At 48.5% G+C, this 14,108-nt stretch overlaps 1 protein-coding gene across 8 annotated transcripts in view; it reads right to left on the bottom strand.

Annotated features, from left to right (window-relative positions):
- KIDINS220 (kinase D interacting substrate 220) overlaps positions 1–14,108 on the bottom strand; it is a 73,143-nt gene that overhangs the window by 56,546 nt on the left and 2,489 nt on the right. For 4 of the 8 annotated variants that reach the window (XM_053923710.1, XM_053923707.1, XM_024552441.3 and 1 more), the window contains exons 2-8: positions 9,726–9,869; positions 8,400–8,498; positions 7,289–7,387; positions 6,124–6,222; positions 4,886–4,987; positions 2,452–2,550; positions 534–731 (exon numbers count right to left, since the gene is read on the bottom strand). In XM_053923710.1, coding sequence (XP_053779685.1) covers positions 534–731; positions 2,452–2,550; positions 4,886–4,987; positions 6,124–6,222; positions 7,289–7,387; positions 8,400–8,498; positions 9,726–9,833 — 804 coding nt within the window. In that variant the 5' untranslated portion in view covers positions 9,834–9,869. Of the gene's footprint in view, positions 1–533; positions 732–2,451; positions 2,551–4,885; positions 4,988–6,123; positions 6,223–7,288; positions 7,388–8,399; positions 8,499–9,725; positions 9,870–10,274; positions 10,543–14,108 lie in introns of all 8 variants that reach the window. The other 4 variants (XM_053923709.1, XM_024552444.3, XM_045189582.2 and 1 more) reach the window with 2 other exon arrangements.

Genomic DNA, 14,108 nt, shown 5'->3' with positions numbered 1-14,108 from the left:
GTTCAGTTCCCAGTCAGGGCACATGCTTGGGTTGCAGGCCAGGTCCCCAGTGGGGGGCACACAAGAGGCTACCACACACTGATGTTTCTCTCCCACTCTTTCTCCCTCCCTTCCCCTCTCTAAAAATAAATTTTAAAAATCTTTAAAAAAAAAGAAGTCCATTCAAGCAGAGAGTTCATGTGGAGTCGTATACACAAGTGTAGGCCTCTGAGAAGAGGTTAGAGCAAGAGCTAGAACTAGAAAATTCTAAGTGTAAGGGGAGGTACTTGGAGCCCATAGGCCATGAAGAACATCCACGGCGATACACGTCAGGACAGTTACAGACTAATCACACATGTGACATCCTCAATAAGAGCATCATTTGACAAAATCAAAAAGAACATCCTTCACAATGATCGAACAGTCTTTAACTTGCTAGTGCTAGCGGTAGAAATAAAACTCATCTTAAAGCAAACGCATGCCAGGCATGGGGGTCGTGAAAGTGGCGAGAAGTCAAGGTCATCTTCCAGCAGTGTCCCACACAGGTGACCTACCCTGTCGGGTATGTTCACGTAGGTCCCAGCATCGAGCAGATCCTGCACAATCTCGGTGTGCCCCTCCTTCGAAGCGATCATCAAGGCCGTGTTTCCGTCCTTATCTGTCAGATTCACATTGGGATTCCTCTTCAAAATCTCCTTTACTGACTGGGTGTAGCCTCCTTTTACAGCCACGATAAGTGCGGTCATTGAGTTCTAAACGCAGAGACAAGCGCGAGAAATCAGCGTGTTCTAGAAAACACACGATTCACACCGTAGTAGTAAAACTGACATTTGCAAGGAGGTGGCCTATTACCACTTATTTCTGATAATAAAATGTCAATATAAAAAGCCAGAAGCGTACCAAAAGTGGCCAGGAGGCGTACTTGCTACTTCTGAAGAGAGACTAACCCCGGGGTCGGTAGCACTGCCCTGACCTTGGCTCTCCCGCACGCCGCTCTGGACAGGCCTCACTACAGTGACACGCCCTCTGGGCTGCAGGAGAGGTCTCAAACGGCTGACAGGACGGCTCAAAATCAAACTCATTCTCAGCTAAATAACCCCAAGTACTGTCTCTCAGATGCAACAAAGAATGGTCTACAGCAAAATCTACAGGAAAAAACTGAAAACAATGACTTAATGGCTACGGGATACTTTAAGAAAAGTACAATGTAGCCTGCTGTCTTTTACTGTGATCTGGAGACCCCATTTTCAAAGACTCTTATTTTAGTTGTTCTTTTAAAAATCGCACTTCTAATTTATAACCATAAAGCACCTAACAGAAGAGCCCGTCTCATTACTACAAGTATGAAAGTCGCTTCTGCAGGTTTGCTCTGCTCTGAGAGGGCACCCTTACTGGGAGAGCCGGTCCAGTCCGTCCAGTCCATCCAGTCTGCAGCCCGGAGCCCAGGGTGCAGCCCCGCCCTCTCCCACAGCCAGCCAGCCCGGCCTTCCCCATCACTCAGCAGTTGCTGCTCACGCAGCCTGCCACTCGTCCACTCCCTACACCGTCCAGGGAGGAAGACAGTCGCTGGTTCGACTTCTGTGCTATCTATGACCCACGTGGTCTCTACCCAGCACCGAAACGTCACGCATTAGCAGCTTCTGCCCGTAGGGGAACAGGAGACGCTGGCTGATGCTGTGCTAGAGAGCCAAGCGTGATTAGGGGCTCGCTTCCCTAACACTGCAGCCAGAGGAGCGGCGCGTGTCCTCTCAGAGCCCCTCACAGGGCCCCTCACAGGGCACCTCGTGATCTGCGAACGTTAGGCAGTCTGCGTGACTGCTCCCTACGCACACATGTCACTCGCTGTGCCCACATTCTGTCACTGCAGAGAGAAGCAGTGTGTGGGGGCTCCTCCAGTCCCCCCACACGTCCCTCACCCGGCTGGCTCCACAGCAGGGGCTCAGGAAACGATTAGTAACTGTGAGTTGGTTGTAGGTTTGAACCAATTTTAAAGCTTTCTAGGTTTTGGCCACCGATTTCCAATATTTTTAAATCTGTCTACTGGAGAATGAAAATAACTCATAGTTAAGATTATACAAAAAATTACAATATTATTTTTAAAATTTAAATAATTTTTAATTTTATTTAATAATTTAAATAACTTCTAAACAACTCTTTTTCCATAATTTGTATATTTCAAATTATTTGATTTCAGACTTTTAATTTACACTAAGATCACTGAACAATATTCTTTATTTTTAGCTTCCCAAAATGTATGTGCATTAGGGATAAGTCCTTAAGAGCAAAAATTTACAGTACATATTATCTCTAACATATTTACCAGGATAACAGCAAGAAAATGCTTATTTTTCTAAGCATCATTTACAAGCTCTAGGAAATTTCTCTAGGTATATACTAAGAAAAAAATATTCTCTCTCTTACAACTAAAAACATGTCTCTATTGTCAGGGGTTAAAATAGAAAAGATACTTACAGCTCCTTCTTGATCAACATCAGCTCCGGAAGCCAGTAAATGTTTTACACATTCCAGGTGGCCCTTTCGTGCAGCCCAAACCAAAGGGGTGGTCCCGTACTATTAAAACAAACAATACATTTAAAATTATGACCAAAAGTATATGAAAAGAAGTTTTCAACATGAATGTTGATAAAAGTCATACTTCAAGTATTCTTAGATTACCTCTTACACCCAGCATAACTTTAATTGTACCTAAATCATATCCCCCCAATTTTATTTCTCCAGGATAGGTGATTAACTACTCATAAAATATCTTTAACCCCACTTCACCTTTTATAATCAGTGAGTGACAATTTTTCCATCATGAAGTCACACACTCTGACTTTCAACAAGCTTCCACTGCTCCCCCTACCTTGTGAGATACAATCGAAAGTTGAACAGTCTGACTATGGGCAGAAACAGCTCTAAGCACTTTAACGTAAACCCATGGAATCTTTATCACAAGAATAAGGAGAGGGGGCAGGATCACATTTTCCCCCGAAGGCAAATAAGGCCCTGAGAAGTCAGTTACAGGCTCAAAGTCACAAAGCTATTAAGAGGGGGAGCTAGACCCAGGAACCACCAAGCCTGGCTTCAGTCTGCACTCTTACCCACACCCCGAATCAGCTCTGTACTTGACAAAAGAAACTGCAGCCTAGAAACCGCACTGAAAAGTACCTTCTGCTGGAATATGACTCAAAAGGCGTCTAAGAATATAAATCATGCATAAAATAGCAATGTTTTTACCTCTGGGGAGTCTGGCAGGCAGGAGACACAGGAATACCCACCATGACCTTTAACCACCGGGAGACTGCAGGTGGAAGTGGGCCTTGGTGAAGCCTGTGTCTGCAACAGCCCCTCCCAGAGAGCTCTCAGTGCCGACACCAGGGCTCTGTGACTCCGCACCAGCCTCAGCAGCGGCCACTAGTCACCAAGGCTGTCGAGCACTTGAAAAGTAGCAAGTCTGACTGGGAAACTGAGTTATTCTATCTTACTTTAATCGATTTAAGTCTGCATAGCTAGACTTAATGTGGCGGGTGGCTACGGTCCCGGGCAGCCCACTCAGGGGTGCCCAGCCCACGGCCCGCAGCCCACATGCAGCCCGATGGCCATGAACACGGCCCCACACAAAACCGTGAACTGACTTAAAACCTTTTTGTTTGCCCACCAGTGTTCATTAGTGTTTGTATATTTAATGGGTGGCCCAAGGCGACTCTTCTTCCGGTGTGGCCCAGAGACGCCAAAAGGTTGGACACCCCTGGAACCAAACTGATGAAAGCTGTAGCCTGGGGCTCTTCTTGAGGGACAGGGCCTCAGGACAGCTGGAATCCGAGGCTGCCAATACAGCCCTCCAGGGCAGGAGCCTAAGGAAGGAGTGGCACACAGGAGAGGAGGGCAGTGGTCAAGGCCCGCGGCCTTGGAGCAGGCTTAGACAGAATGAGGAAACCTTGAGGAACTTCCCAGTTCCTCTCTTACACCTATCTGCTCACAGAGTTAAATTCTGTTGTAGCCTCTTCCTTCGTGGGTAACGTGTTCTCTGGCTGGAATGCCTTCCCTAAGCCTACAAATCAAAAACCCTGGACACGTTCAAGGACAGGGTGATCGCATGCCCATCCTTGGAACACTTGCTGCACTTCACTTTCCCTCCTGGCAGAGCCCTGGGCGACTCCAGCCCCTCGGCTGTCACTTCTTTGCCCCGCCCCCACACAGCCAGACCCCTCACCCTCCTCGCCAGGCCCTCTCCCTCTCATCACCAATCGCTTGCTGACGACTTGCCCAGACACCTGGCAGACATTTCTGCCGGCAGGCGGCACTCAGAACCGCCTCAACAAGACTCCTGGTTTCTACCCCCAATAAATTTAACCCCTTCATGCGCACTGCAGATCCCATTTTCCTGGTTCACCTAGAAACGTGCCCAAGGATTTCCGCCCTCACCACCAGTCTTTTCTCCTTTACCCCTCTTCCTACAAACTGGTGTAAGTCTCTCCTACCCTAAGAAACTTTCCCAATAAGCCTTCCCCATAAGACACTGTTCACAAGGTCGTTCTGGCGCACAGAGAGCAGGAGAAGGGGCAGAAAGGGAGGCAAGGCCCATCTTCACACATCATACCAGGGGGTGGTGACTTCAGGATGTTAAGCATGAGAGAGAGAGATAACTTGAATTTTAGAGAGATCGTTCTGGCAACAACCCAAAGAGCAGAGGAAGAGAGGACTAAAGTTAGGAAGAAAAGCTGTAAGGAAAAATGCAAGTAGTGAAGATGGCGAGTCCTCCCCATTTTCCTGAGAGTGATGACTGTGGTACGAAACAGCGGGAGGGGCCCTCTGTGAGGCGTGTCCCTCTATGAAGTGCACTAAAGGTGCACAGCCAGGCCGCCTGCGAGACGACGCGCCGAGGCGGGTCCCGCCGACCCACCTTGTCGGAGCAGTTGACCTTGGCGCCGTTCTGCAGCAGCAGGTGCACGATGGCTGCGTGGCCTCTCCCTGCTGCCCAGATGATGGGGTAAACGCTGTACTGCTAGGGGACAGGCGGCAGGCAGGCGGCCGGAAAGGGAAGGACGGGAGGGGGTCGGGAGCGAGGGAAAGAAAAGATCTTTAGGTGGACATTCACAGCACGTATTCACTAAGAAAAGTAAATAATAACGGAATAATGCAAAGGAATATTTTAAAAATCAAGTTACAGACCACTCTCCACTTTAAAAGCACATGATATAATATGTAATTGACAGCTAAGATGCACTCAACCTTAAATAAATAAACAAATATTATGAACACATTTATTTTTTTACAGAGTCGACACATTTGATGTGATTATCTAGCCAATGGGTAAGACTAACAATAGAAATATGAAACTTTTCCTATATAACCCTTCCATTAATTTGAATAAAAATGCATTTCTTTTTTCCGCTTTATTAAGGTATATCTGGTAAAACTGTGAGATATCTGAAGTGTACAGCATGATTTGATATACATATATTGTGAAAGGATTCCATCACTAAAAGTCTCTTAATCTTCGGTCTGAGACTGAAGTCACGCAAAGTAGTAATGTATATATCACCATCTGTAAGAATGCTCAGAAAAATGTCTATTTAAAAAAAAGTCTGGATTAAGAATATGTGCCCACAGAAAACAGGTAAGATGTCTTCAGAGTTTAAAACTCCTTCTGAAATGTTATATGCTTATAATTAACATTTAAGCTCTAAGAGTTGCTTTTTGTTGATAAAAATTGAGAAATAAGCTGACCTTGAGAAAAAAGTCTCACTGTACTTTAAAATCACATTCTTTATCTTTATCTTTAAGAAGATCTAGGTCGCCCTGGCTGGTGTGGCTCAGTGGATTGAGCGTCAGCCTGCAACCCGAAAGGTCACCGGTTTGATTCCCAGTCAGGGAACATGCCTGGGTTGCAGTCCAGATCACCAGTAGGAGGCATGCAAGAGGCAACCGATTAATGTATCTCTCACACATCAATGTTTCTCTCCCTCTCTTTTTCCCTCTCTTCCCTCCTCTCTAAAAATAAATAAATAAAATCTTCAAAAAAAAGGACGATGATCTAGGTCACTTCTATTCACTGTCAAGTCCAAAGTACAACCAGCCTTAAGCACCCCAGGAGAACGCGCCGCCCACACCGGAGACGAGCGTCTCGTCGGAGCTTACCAGGCCAGTGACACTTGGGTTGGCGCCGTGGGAAAGGAGCAGCTCCACCACCTCGGTGCGGCCTTTGTAACACGCCCACATAAGAGCTGTCCATCCTCCCTGAAAAAAAGGTGGAGGGAATAAAATTTTGAAGAGTCTCCAAGCACAAAAATGCCATTAATGCAGTTCCTTCTGTGACTATTATTTACAAAACCACTGCTTCATGAGCGCACTACTATGTAGTTTTAAGTTCCCATGCTCCCCAGAGAAATCCAGGGTCCGGCACACATCATATCCCTTTTCTATTACAAAATCTTTTATTACAAAATCATATAAGCATGTAATTCTGTAACATAACAATATTACACTCAAGCACACCCTATGACACTTTAGGTGAAGTGTTCAAATTAAAACTATACATCATTACAGCGATACTATTACCCTACCAGCCACACACAGGCAGGCCTTCCTTCTGCCGGACCCTGTACACGGAAGTACCTAAAAGACGTCCAATCTCTCAAGTCCAGAAACAAACACTCCAAACGCAGCACACTACACCATGGAAACTGAAATATGGGACGCTCACGTCAGACTTTTTCCAAGATCTATCTTAGCCGTTTGAAACCTTTTCTTCAACAACTTGCTCTGTCCTGAGACAGTCTCCTCCTTGTTTGAGTCTAGACTCCCGGGAAGGCGTCCCAGCAAGCATGCCCTGCTCCCAAGTCCCAGCACATGCTATGGGCCCCAGGTCACACAGGGCCCGTTGCCGAGAGAGGACGCCCAGACAGCGACCTGCAGATCGGGGTTTCCAGGGCGGGGCGAGGCCATCAGTATGCATTAACAGCGGGATGACGTTCTGTTTCTATGCTACAGAAGCAACGTTCTTTTTCTGAGTAATTTTCTCTTTAGCTATAACGCAATTCAATAAAAGAGACCAAGGTAATCAAATTAGAATAAGAAACAAATGTTTTGTGTTCTTAAAAATCAGTACTTGGACCTATTGACATTTGATTCTGAGAATGTAGATCACTTCTTCTGATTTTGTTTCATCACCACTAAAAAAAGGCATTTAGGAAATACTCGTCCTAATCTGAAAAGGGCAGAGCTGTAGAAGGGGAACCAGGTCCGAGGCGGCGAGGGGTGGGGGCGCCCCCCCACCCCCGCATACCACACAGGGCGCACACACCATGTCTCGGTGCTCCGGGTCGGCGCCGCACCCCAGCAGCTCCCCCACAATGTGCACGTGTCCTTCCTTGGAGGCCGCGATCAGCGCTGTCCAGTTGTCCTTGAACACAAAAACACAGGTGTTACTTTTCAACACTGAAATATTGCAAACCAAGGACAAAGACAGCTGAATGTACGTACCGAATGGTTGCACCAAACCGGCATGACGGCCCTCCCAGCTCCCCAGCAGCAGGGAGCACAGGCCCAGCGAGGGTGCCTCTGTGTGTGTGCACCACACCCGGCGCAGGAGTGGCTCCTCGACTGCGTGTTCAGTCTTTCCACCAGACTTGTAATCACATAGCGTGTTTTTTTAAAGAGGAGAAGGGATGACTATCAAAACCTCAAAGCCAACCCTATGGCCAGCAACCACCACTCTGCACTGAGACGCAAAGGCAGCCGGAGACTCGAGCACGCCGGCAGGCTGCCAGATTAGGGTGGGCCGGGTCGAGTTTAAGAGCGATGTGCCACAGCGAGAGCTCTCTCCTCCCTTTTTCACATAAAGGCTACCAGTATGCTATCCTAACTCTGATTCCTGAGTGTCACTGAATTCAAATGACCGTTCAATAAAAATCATCGATTTAAAATAATTAGTTTTAAAAAACAGATATGATACAACTTTTAAAAGGAAACAGAAACCAGATGCAGCTGTGGACCCTATAATCACTCCCGGGCAAGGGAGCCGGCAGAGGGGCGCCGGTAGAGAAGTGCCGTCAGGGCGCACGGCTTCCCAGCCCACCACGTGATGGGTGTGCAGACACCCACGACAATGAGGGCCCCCAAAGGGAGTCGCCTGACAACCTGGCTCCCAGGTAGGTGTCTTTCGCAGGCATTTAATTCATGTGCGTGTGCCCCTACGAAGCTCCCTAAAGCGCCGTCAGTATATAAAAACGGAGCGCAGAGACCCTTCATTCAAAGGAAAGACTCCTCTCCCTTTTTAAAAAATTAGCCTAGCATGTTGTAGGCAAAGATGATCTATAACTGATAGCACAATTTGTAACCTAGTATGTTCGAATCACTCTGTAAAGCAAACAGCAAAGGAAAAGAAAAAGAAGCCGAGTTATTTCAATACATACCAAATCTTCCAGGTTGCAATTAGCTCCATTCTTAATTAATTCTTTCACTATTTCCAGGTTGCCCTGCTCCGAGGCTATCATCAGTGGAGTCTGGCCACACTGCAGGGGGTAAGCGACACACACAGCTTGTCAAGGCGCGTGCTTCAACCCAAACGCGAGTCAAAGACACACGCTTACAATTTCCTAACACCACGTTCAGTGCCGCTTACAGAACTTCTTTACTTTAGAAATACCCTTGAAAGCTTAAGTTCCCAGTTTCCTAATAATGCAAACAAGAAGAAAGTAAAACTTTTTTTTTTACTACAGCATGAGTAATCTGCTTATGGCACTGAAATTTCATTCGAAATCAGTAAATGAGTATTACTAGGCTCTGAAAAGGAATTACCACATGTATATAAAAATCTTAGGACACCTATGGTAACCAAATTCTCTCCGACAATCCGGTTAGGTTGTCGTATAGACCGTGGATTTAATAATATATATTTGACAATCATCAGGGCTAAAGGCAGAAAAGTTCACACATATATACTTACATACATATATGTGAAAACCAAAATCACTTATTATCTTATCCACTGGCAAAAAAAAATTACACTATACTGAAAATACAGCTTTAAGAAACAAAATTACTTTTATTAAGTTTTATAAAACAAATACATACTTTGCCATTAAAAATTCATACAAAAGGTCTATTAGTCCATAAAATGTTGCAGCGTGGCTGTTCAGGATGAAATAAGGTCACCATTTTATTTACTTTTACTGTCAAGCAGAAGTATCTAAAACAAGCCAATGAAAATGCTAAGTACATGTGGTACTGCCTGCCTGCTGACCGGAACACAGGGCCCACCTAACTCACTCCCTCTTAAAGATGGAGGCTCTTCAAAAGCCCAAGGTGTGCAGAAGGAACAACTCGGAAAGGGAATTGGGGCTCCATTAGAGAAAACACTCCCAAAACTCCTAACTTTGTTTGGTTAGTCTATTTATAGGAAAATTGGGTCCAGAAGCCTTCTAAAGCTTCCTGGAAACACTTTAGATTTTAGCCGTCAAACTTCCTGAATATCAATTATTCCATCGGCAAAAAAGTGAACCATAAATCTAAATTCAATACGCAATCATTTACGTAAGTTCAGATGCATTCCAAAAATACAGGATTTGAAGTACTTTCACTGTAAGAAACGGTGTCATGATTTCACGCTACTGTTGCCAAGCACAGGAACGGCACAGCTCTCACCACACACCTGGACCCGCAGCACACTGCTCTACACACAGTGGGAGGGGCCGACAAACAGTCACGGAAAGGACCGAATCTTGGAAACCTGGTCTCACCTCATTTCTCTCATCTACGTCTTTGCATTTTTCTAGAAGAGCTTTCAGAGCAGGAATGTTTTCTTCTTCTACGTAATTTATTACACTCTGCGATATCAGAACTGACATCTTCACAGAAAGCTGTAGTTGCCTTTATTCCAGTACCTGTGAAAAGCAGATTACATAAAATACACATAATTTGTGATCACAAAACAAAAGTCTAACCCTGACTTGTACAGATACACCTCCCCTGGCAGGACGGAAAACAAAGCGCCCTAGCTCAGCCCTAACAGGAGTCAGAGCGAGCCCCCCCAAAAAGCAGAACACAGCCACACAGCCCCACAGCCCACGCATGGGGGAAGCCTGAGCACTTAGACCCTCAGCATTACAAAGGGCAAGTTAACAGCTGTGCTCCTGCCCAGGGAGAAATGTGGATGAGGTAGCCCCGACACAGCAGGGAGCTTCTACAGCGCCTGCTCAAGAGGCAATAGGTGGAGGCTCCTGTGTCACAGGCGAACTCTTGCCCTGACTAAAGATGGCAGCCGAAAGAAGGTAAAAAATAAAGGGGACCTGGCAAAAGTAGCCCACTGTAGGAGGGGCCGGGTATGAGGTCACGTGGGAAGCTCCGGGTCAGCATTTAAAATAAGCGTGGACAGCGAGAAGAAGGTGGTCCTCCATGGGTAGTGAGGAAGCCACAAGCAGCCGTGCGGGTCAGCAGTGAAGAGGGCGGCCACGTCAGAGAGCTTCAGCCGTGCTGCCTGTGGCAAGCAAGGAGCTGCGTCTGCTCCTCGGAGCTGGCAGCCGTGGGGAAGGGGCCCTGAGGGACCCAGCACACGGCCTAAGAGAGAGAGAGAGCCCCGAGCAGTTGTGCAGTTTGTAGTCGGGCTGCCGCCCGGGGCCTGGTGCACGGGGAAGGAGGCATGCGGCTGCAGGGAGTGGGGGCTGGACTAAGAATGGAGAACCCGGCGGCAGAGCTGATGGAGCTGGGAATCACGGGGACCTGCCTGACCACGCGAGGACTCGTGGGAGACGCCTGGAATGCTGAAGTGCCACCGGGGAACGCTGACTTCTGCACCTCCAAAGGACATGTGGAGAGGCCAATCTCTGGGAGGCGTGCCTGCCTAGACCCCACCACGGTGCAGTGCAACACGGCACATGTTTCCCGGACCACTGCATGGAGGCTGAGGACAGCGCACCCCAGATGCTGGAGGAGAGCACTGCTGGAGGAGAGGACGGCGACTGTGACGCCCGCGGCGCACATCCCGGAGGGGATGGAGACTTGTTGGGAGGCCGGCTTGAGAACAGATAAAGACAAGGGAACCCCTGGGCGTGGTGTGGCTTGTAGCCTGGCGGGAAGTAGGGGGAGTGCTGGGGCTCGGAGGACAGCAGGGCTCTGAGCAGGGGTGCTCCCAGCGCACCCCCCCTCCGGCCCTCACAGGGTGGGATCCTGTAAATAAAAACCTGCTTCCCTCAACACTAACTGTTGGGTCATGCACCGAGGCGCCCCACGGTGGACCGGCCCAGGTTTGCTCCGTTACGAGCTGTCCAAACGCCCACCCTGTTTTTCCAAGATGCACGCTGGCATCAATCCAACTCATCCCAACTCCCAACTCCAGACCCATCCCCCACGCCCTCCCCAAAGAGAAGGGGCTCCACTGCTCCCCCTGCTGTCTGCTCCGCCCCAGGAGATGGCGGCTCCAGCTCCCGTCTTCCAATCAAAACCCATGACTTGCCTCGTCCTCTCACATGGGGTCACCCTCTTAGCAAATCCTTTTGGTTCTACCTACAAAACACATAGCACAACTCACCACCTCCATCACAACCATGCTGGGCCAAGCCACCATGACCTTTGCCTAGATGCCAAGGGTTCTTCCCACCTCTGTTTTGCCTTCCCCACAGTCTATCCCCCATAAGGCAAGCACAGCGACCTTGTGAAACTGTAAGTTGGCCCAGAGCTTCTTAAACCGTAACACACCTCGGAATTCTGCAGAGGCCTCGAAGAAGAGCCCAGAGGGCTGGTGCTCCTCCAGGGAGTCTGACGGGGTCTGGGTGCGGCCCTGACCCTGCATCTTTAATAGGCTCCCTTGCGATGCTGCAGCTGTTGGCTGAAGAACCCCCCTGTGAGTGGCCCCGAGTCCAATTTTGTCCCTCCTCACTCCCAGCCCTCCACCAGCCTCTCAAAGCACTCGGGGGAAGTCCCTTAGTGTAAGGGGCCTGGTGTCACACTTCCCACCTCACCTGCTGCCACTCCTCACCCGTTCACTGCAGGAACACGCTCAGCACTGTGCCGCCCTGGGGCCTCTGCACCAGCCTCTCTGTCTGCCCAACTTCTCTTCCACCAGACAAGCCCGTGCCACGCCCCCTCGTCCTTCAGTCGCATTGGCGGGGGGGGGGGGGGGGGGGGGGGGGGGGGGCAGTCTGCCCAGGCCACGAAAAACAGGAACCACCTCCTCCACAGCAGTCCCCGCACTGCCCCACCCCCGCATCCCGGCCCTACTTGATGCTCTCCATGGCACTGGCCACCGTCAGAAGTGCGACACACGTGTGCTTCCTGTCCACCTACCCCAACTAGAGTCTAAATCCCCAAAGAGCAGGGACTTTGTTTTATTCAACTGGACCTCAAACGCAAGCAAATAAATAAGTAAACAAATAAATAAACCTCAACTCATACCTTGCACCAAATACATATATTAACACAAAATTCACCTAAATGTCACATGAAAAAGCACAAACTTCCAAAAGAAAACAGACTATTTTGGACTGAGCAAAGATTTGTTTTCAATACAACGCTAAAAGCGTGCTTTAAAAAAAAGCAACTGCGAAACCAGAGTTCGCCCAAATCACAAAGTGTTGCTGTTAGGAGAATAAAACTGCGTGGGACTGGGGACCCCCCTTCCCTTCCATCTTCCCGCCGACAAGGATGTCTGGCCTGGCGGGCCACGCCCGTCCCCCCACTGCGCTTCACAGCACGGAAGTCCCGCCAGTATCTCACAGGCTCACAGATGCAGCGGAATCACCTCTGCTCCTGCCTGACGGACTGTGTCCCCAGGGCCGCCCTCCCTGCTGATTCAGGGGATGGGAACGAGAACTTTTAAGCTGACAAAAGCCACAGGAGACGTTGATCGCTGAGCTGAAGACCCTGCAGCGCACTGAGGTTTTGGGAGGCCGGGCATGAGGTGAATGGGGTTCGAGTGTGGTTTGGAGTCCATCTTTGGGGCCAGAAGACAGAAACCACTGCACCGCCATCCCGCTGACGGGACGTTCAAGAACGGGGCAACTCGAGGGACAGAAACCGTCGGCATGGTGGCAGGCTTAAAGGTGGGGGAAGGAGATGAGGAGACCCACAGAGTATGAGAGAATCTGGGGAGTTTAGACTCTTGTCCTGCCTGCAGTGGTCATGCCAGTATTTGCCTTTGTCAAAATCCAAAGCTGGACACTAAAAAGAGTGAAGTACGGAAACTATGCCTCAATAATGCCTTACTTTTAAATAATCACCCCAAAAGTTAGGTTATTTGATCTAGTAACTTCATTCTAAGAATCAATTCTAAAAGCACAAGAAACATGGGGAAAGATTTTAAGTACAACACAATTTTAGTCATAAGTACAAAAACCTTACAGATACATTCACACTGGAAAAATATACAGTCATCAAATGTTTCCAAAATACGTACTGATAGAAAAATGCCTGTGATACATTAATGGGGAGGGAAAAATTAGCTAACCAAGACTATATAGACAGCATCTCGACTATTTAAAATATACACATTTTTAAATACTGAAATGGCATTAATGTAACTTCTATTTTTCTTTAGAACCTTCATTTCCTGATCTTCTAGAACGGGCCATTTTTATCTCTGGAAACCAGCACCAGGTGTGTGCCAACAGTCCCCACCAACGTCCAACAACTCCATCTACTCGGCTGTCTTCCAGGGTCGCGTCTAACACCTCAGAGAGGCAGCGGGGATGTGGCCCTACCCACCGCTCCCTGGGACCAGCATCCCCCCCAGAGGTGCTGCTTGGAGCGGCCCCGTCTGCCCCCGCACTGCGAGCACCACCCTCGCACCCACCTGCCAGAGCATCCCTCTCTCTCCAGGAGGAAACCTAAACTAGACTAGGCAAAACAGAACATTTATTTTAAGGGGACTGGTTTATTTCCCACAACCACACTGCGGGCAAGATGGGTGCCCCTGGACCTCACATGCAGCAGAATTCTCATTCTCTATGGCTGGATCTCCTTTCGCTCTAGACCAACTTCTACACAAGCGGCAATGTGGCTGCCAACAGCCAGGCAGCCCCAAATCGAATAGCTTCTGGCACTGAAGAAAGTCTGCATCTGATCCCAGATCCGCAAGTGCCCCAAATGGCTCTGACTACCCAGACTGTGTCAGGTGCCCACATGGAACC

This window comes from Desmodus rotundus, chromosome 5 (assembly GCF_022682495.2).
Source record: "Desmodus rotundus isolate HL8 chromosome 5, HLdesRot8A.1, whole genome shotgun sequence".
Classification (NCBI taxonomy): Eukaryota; Metazoa; Chordata; class Mammalia; order Chiroptera; family Phyllostomidae; genus Desmodus; species Desmodus rotundus.
The sequence above is the reverse complement of the archived record's forward strand: the minus strand, read 5'-3'. Positions and strand labels throughout refer to the sequence as shown.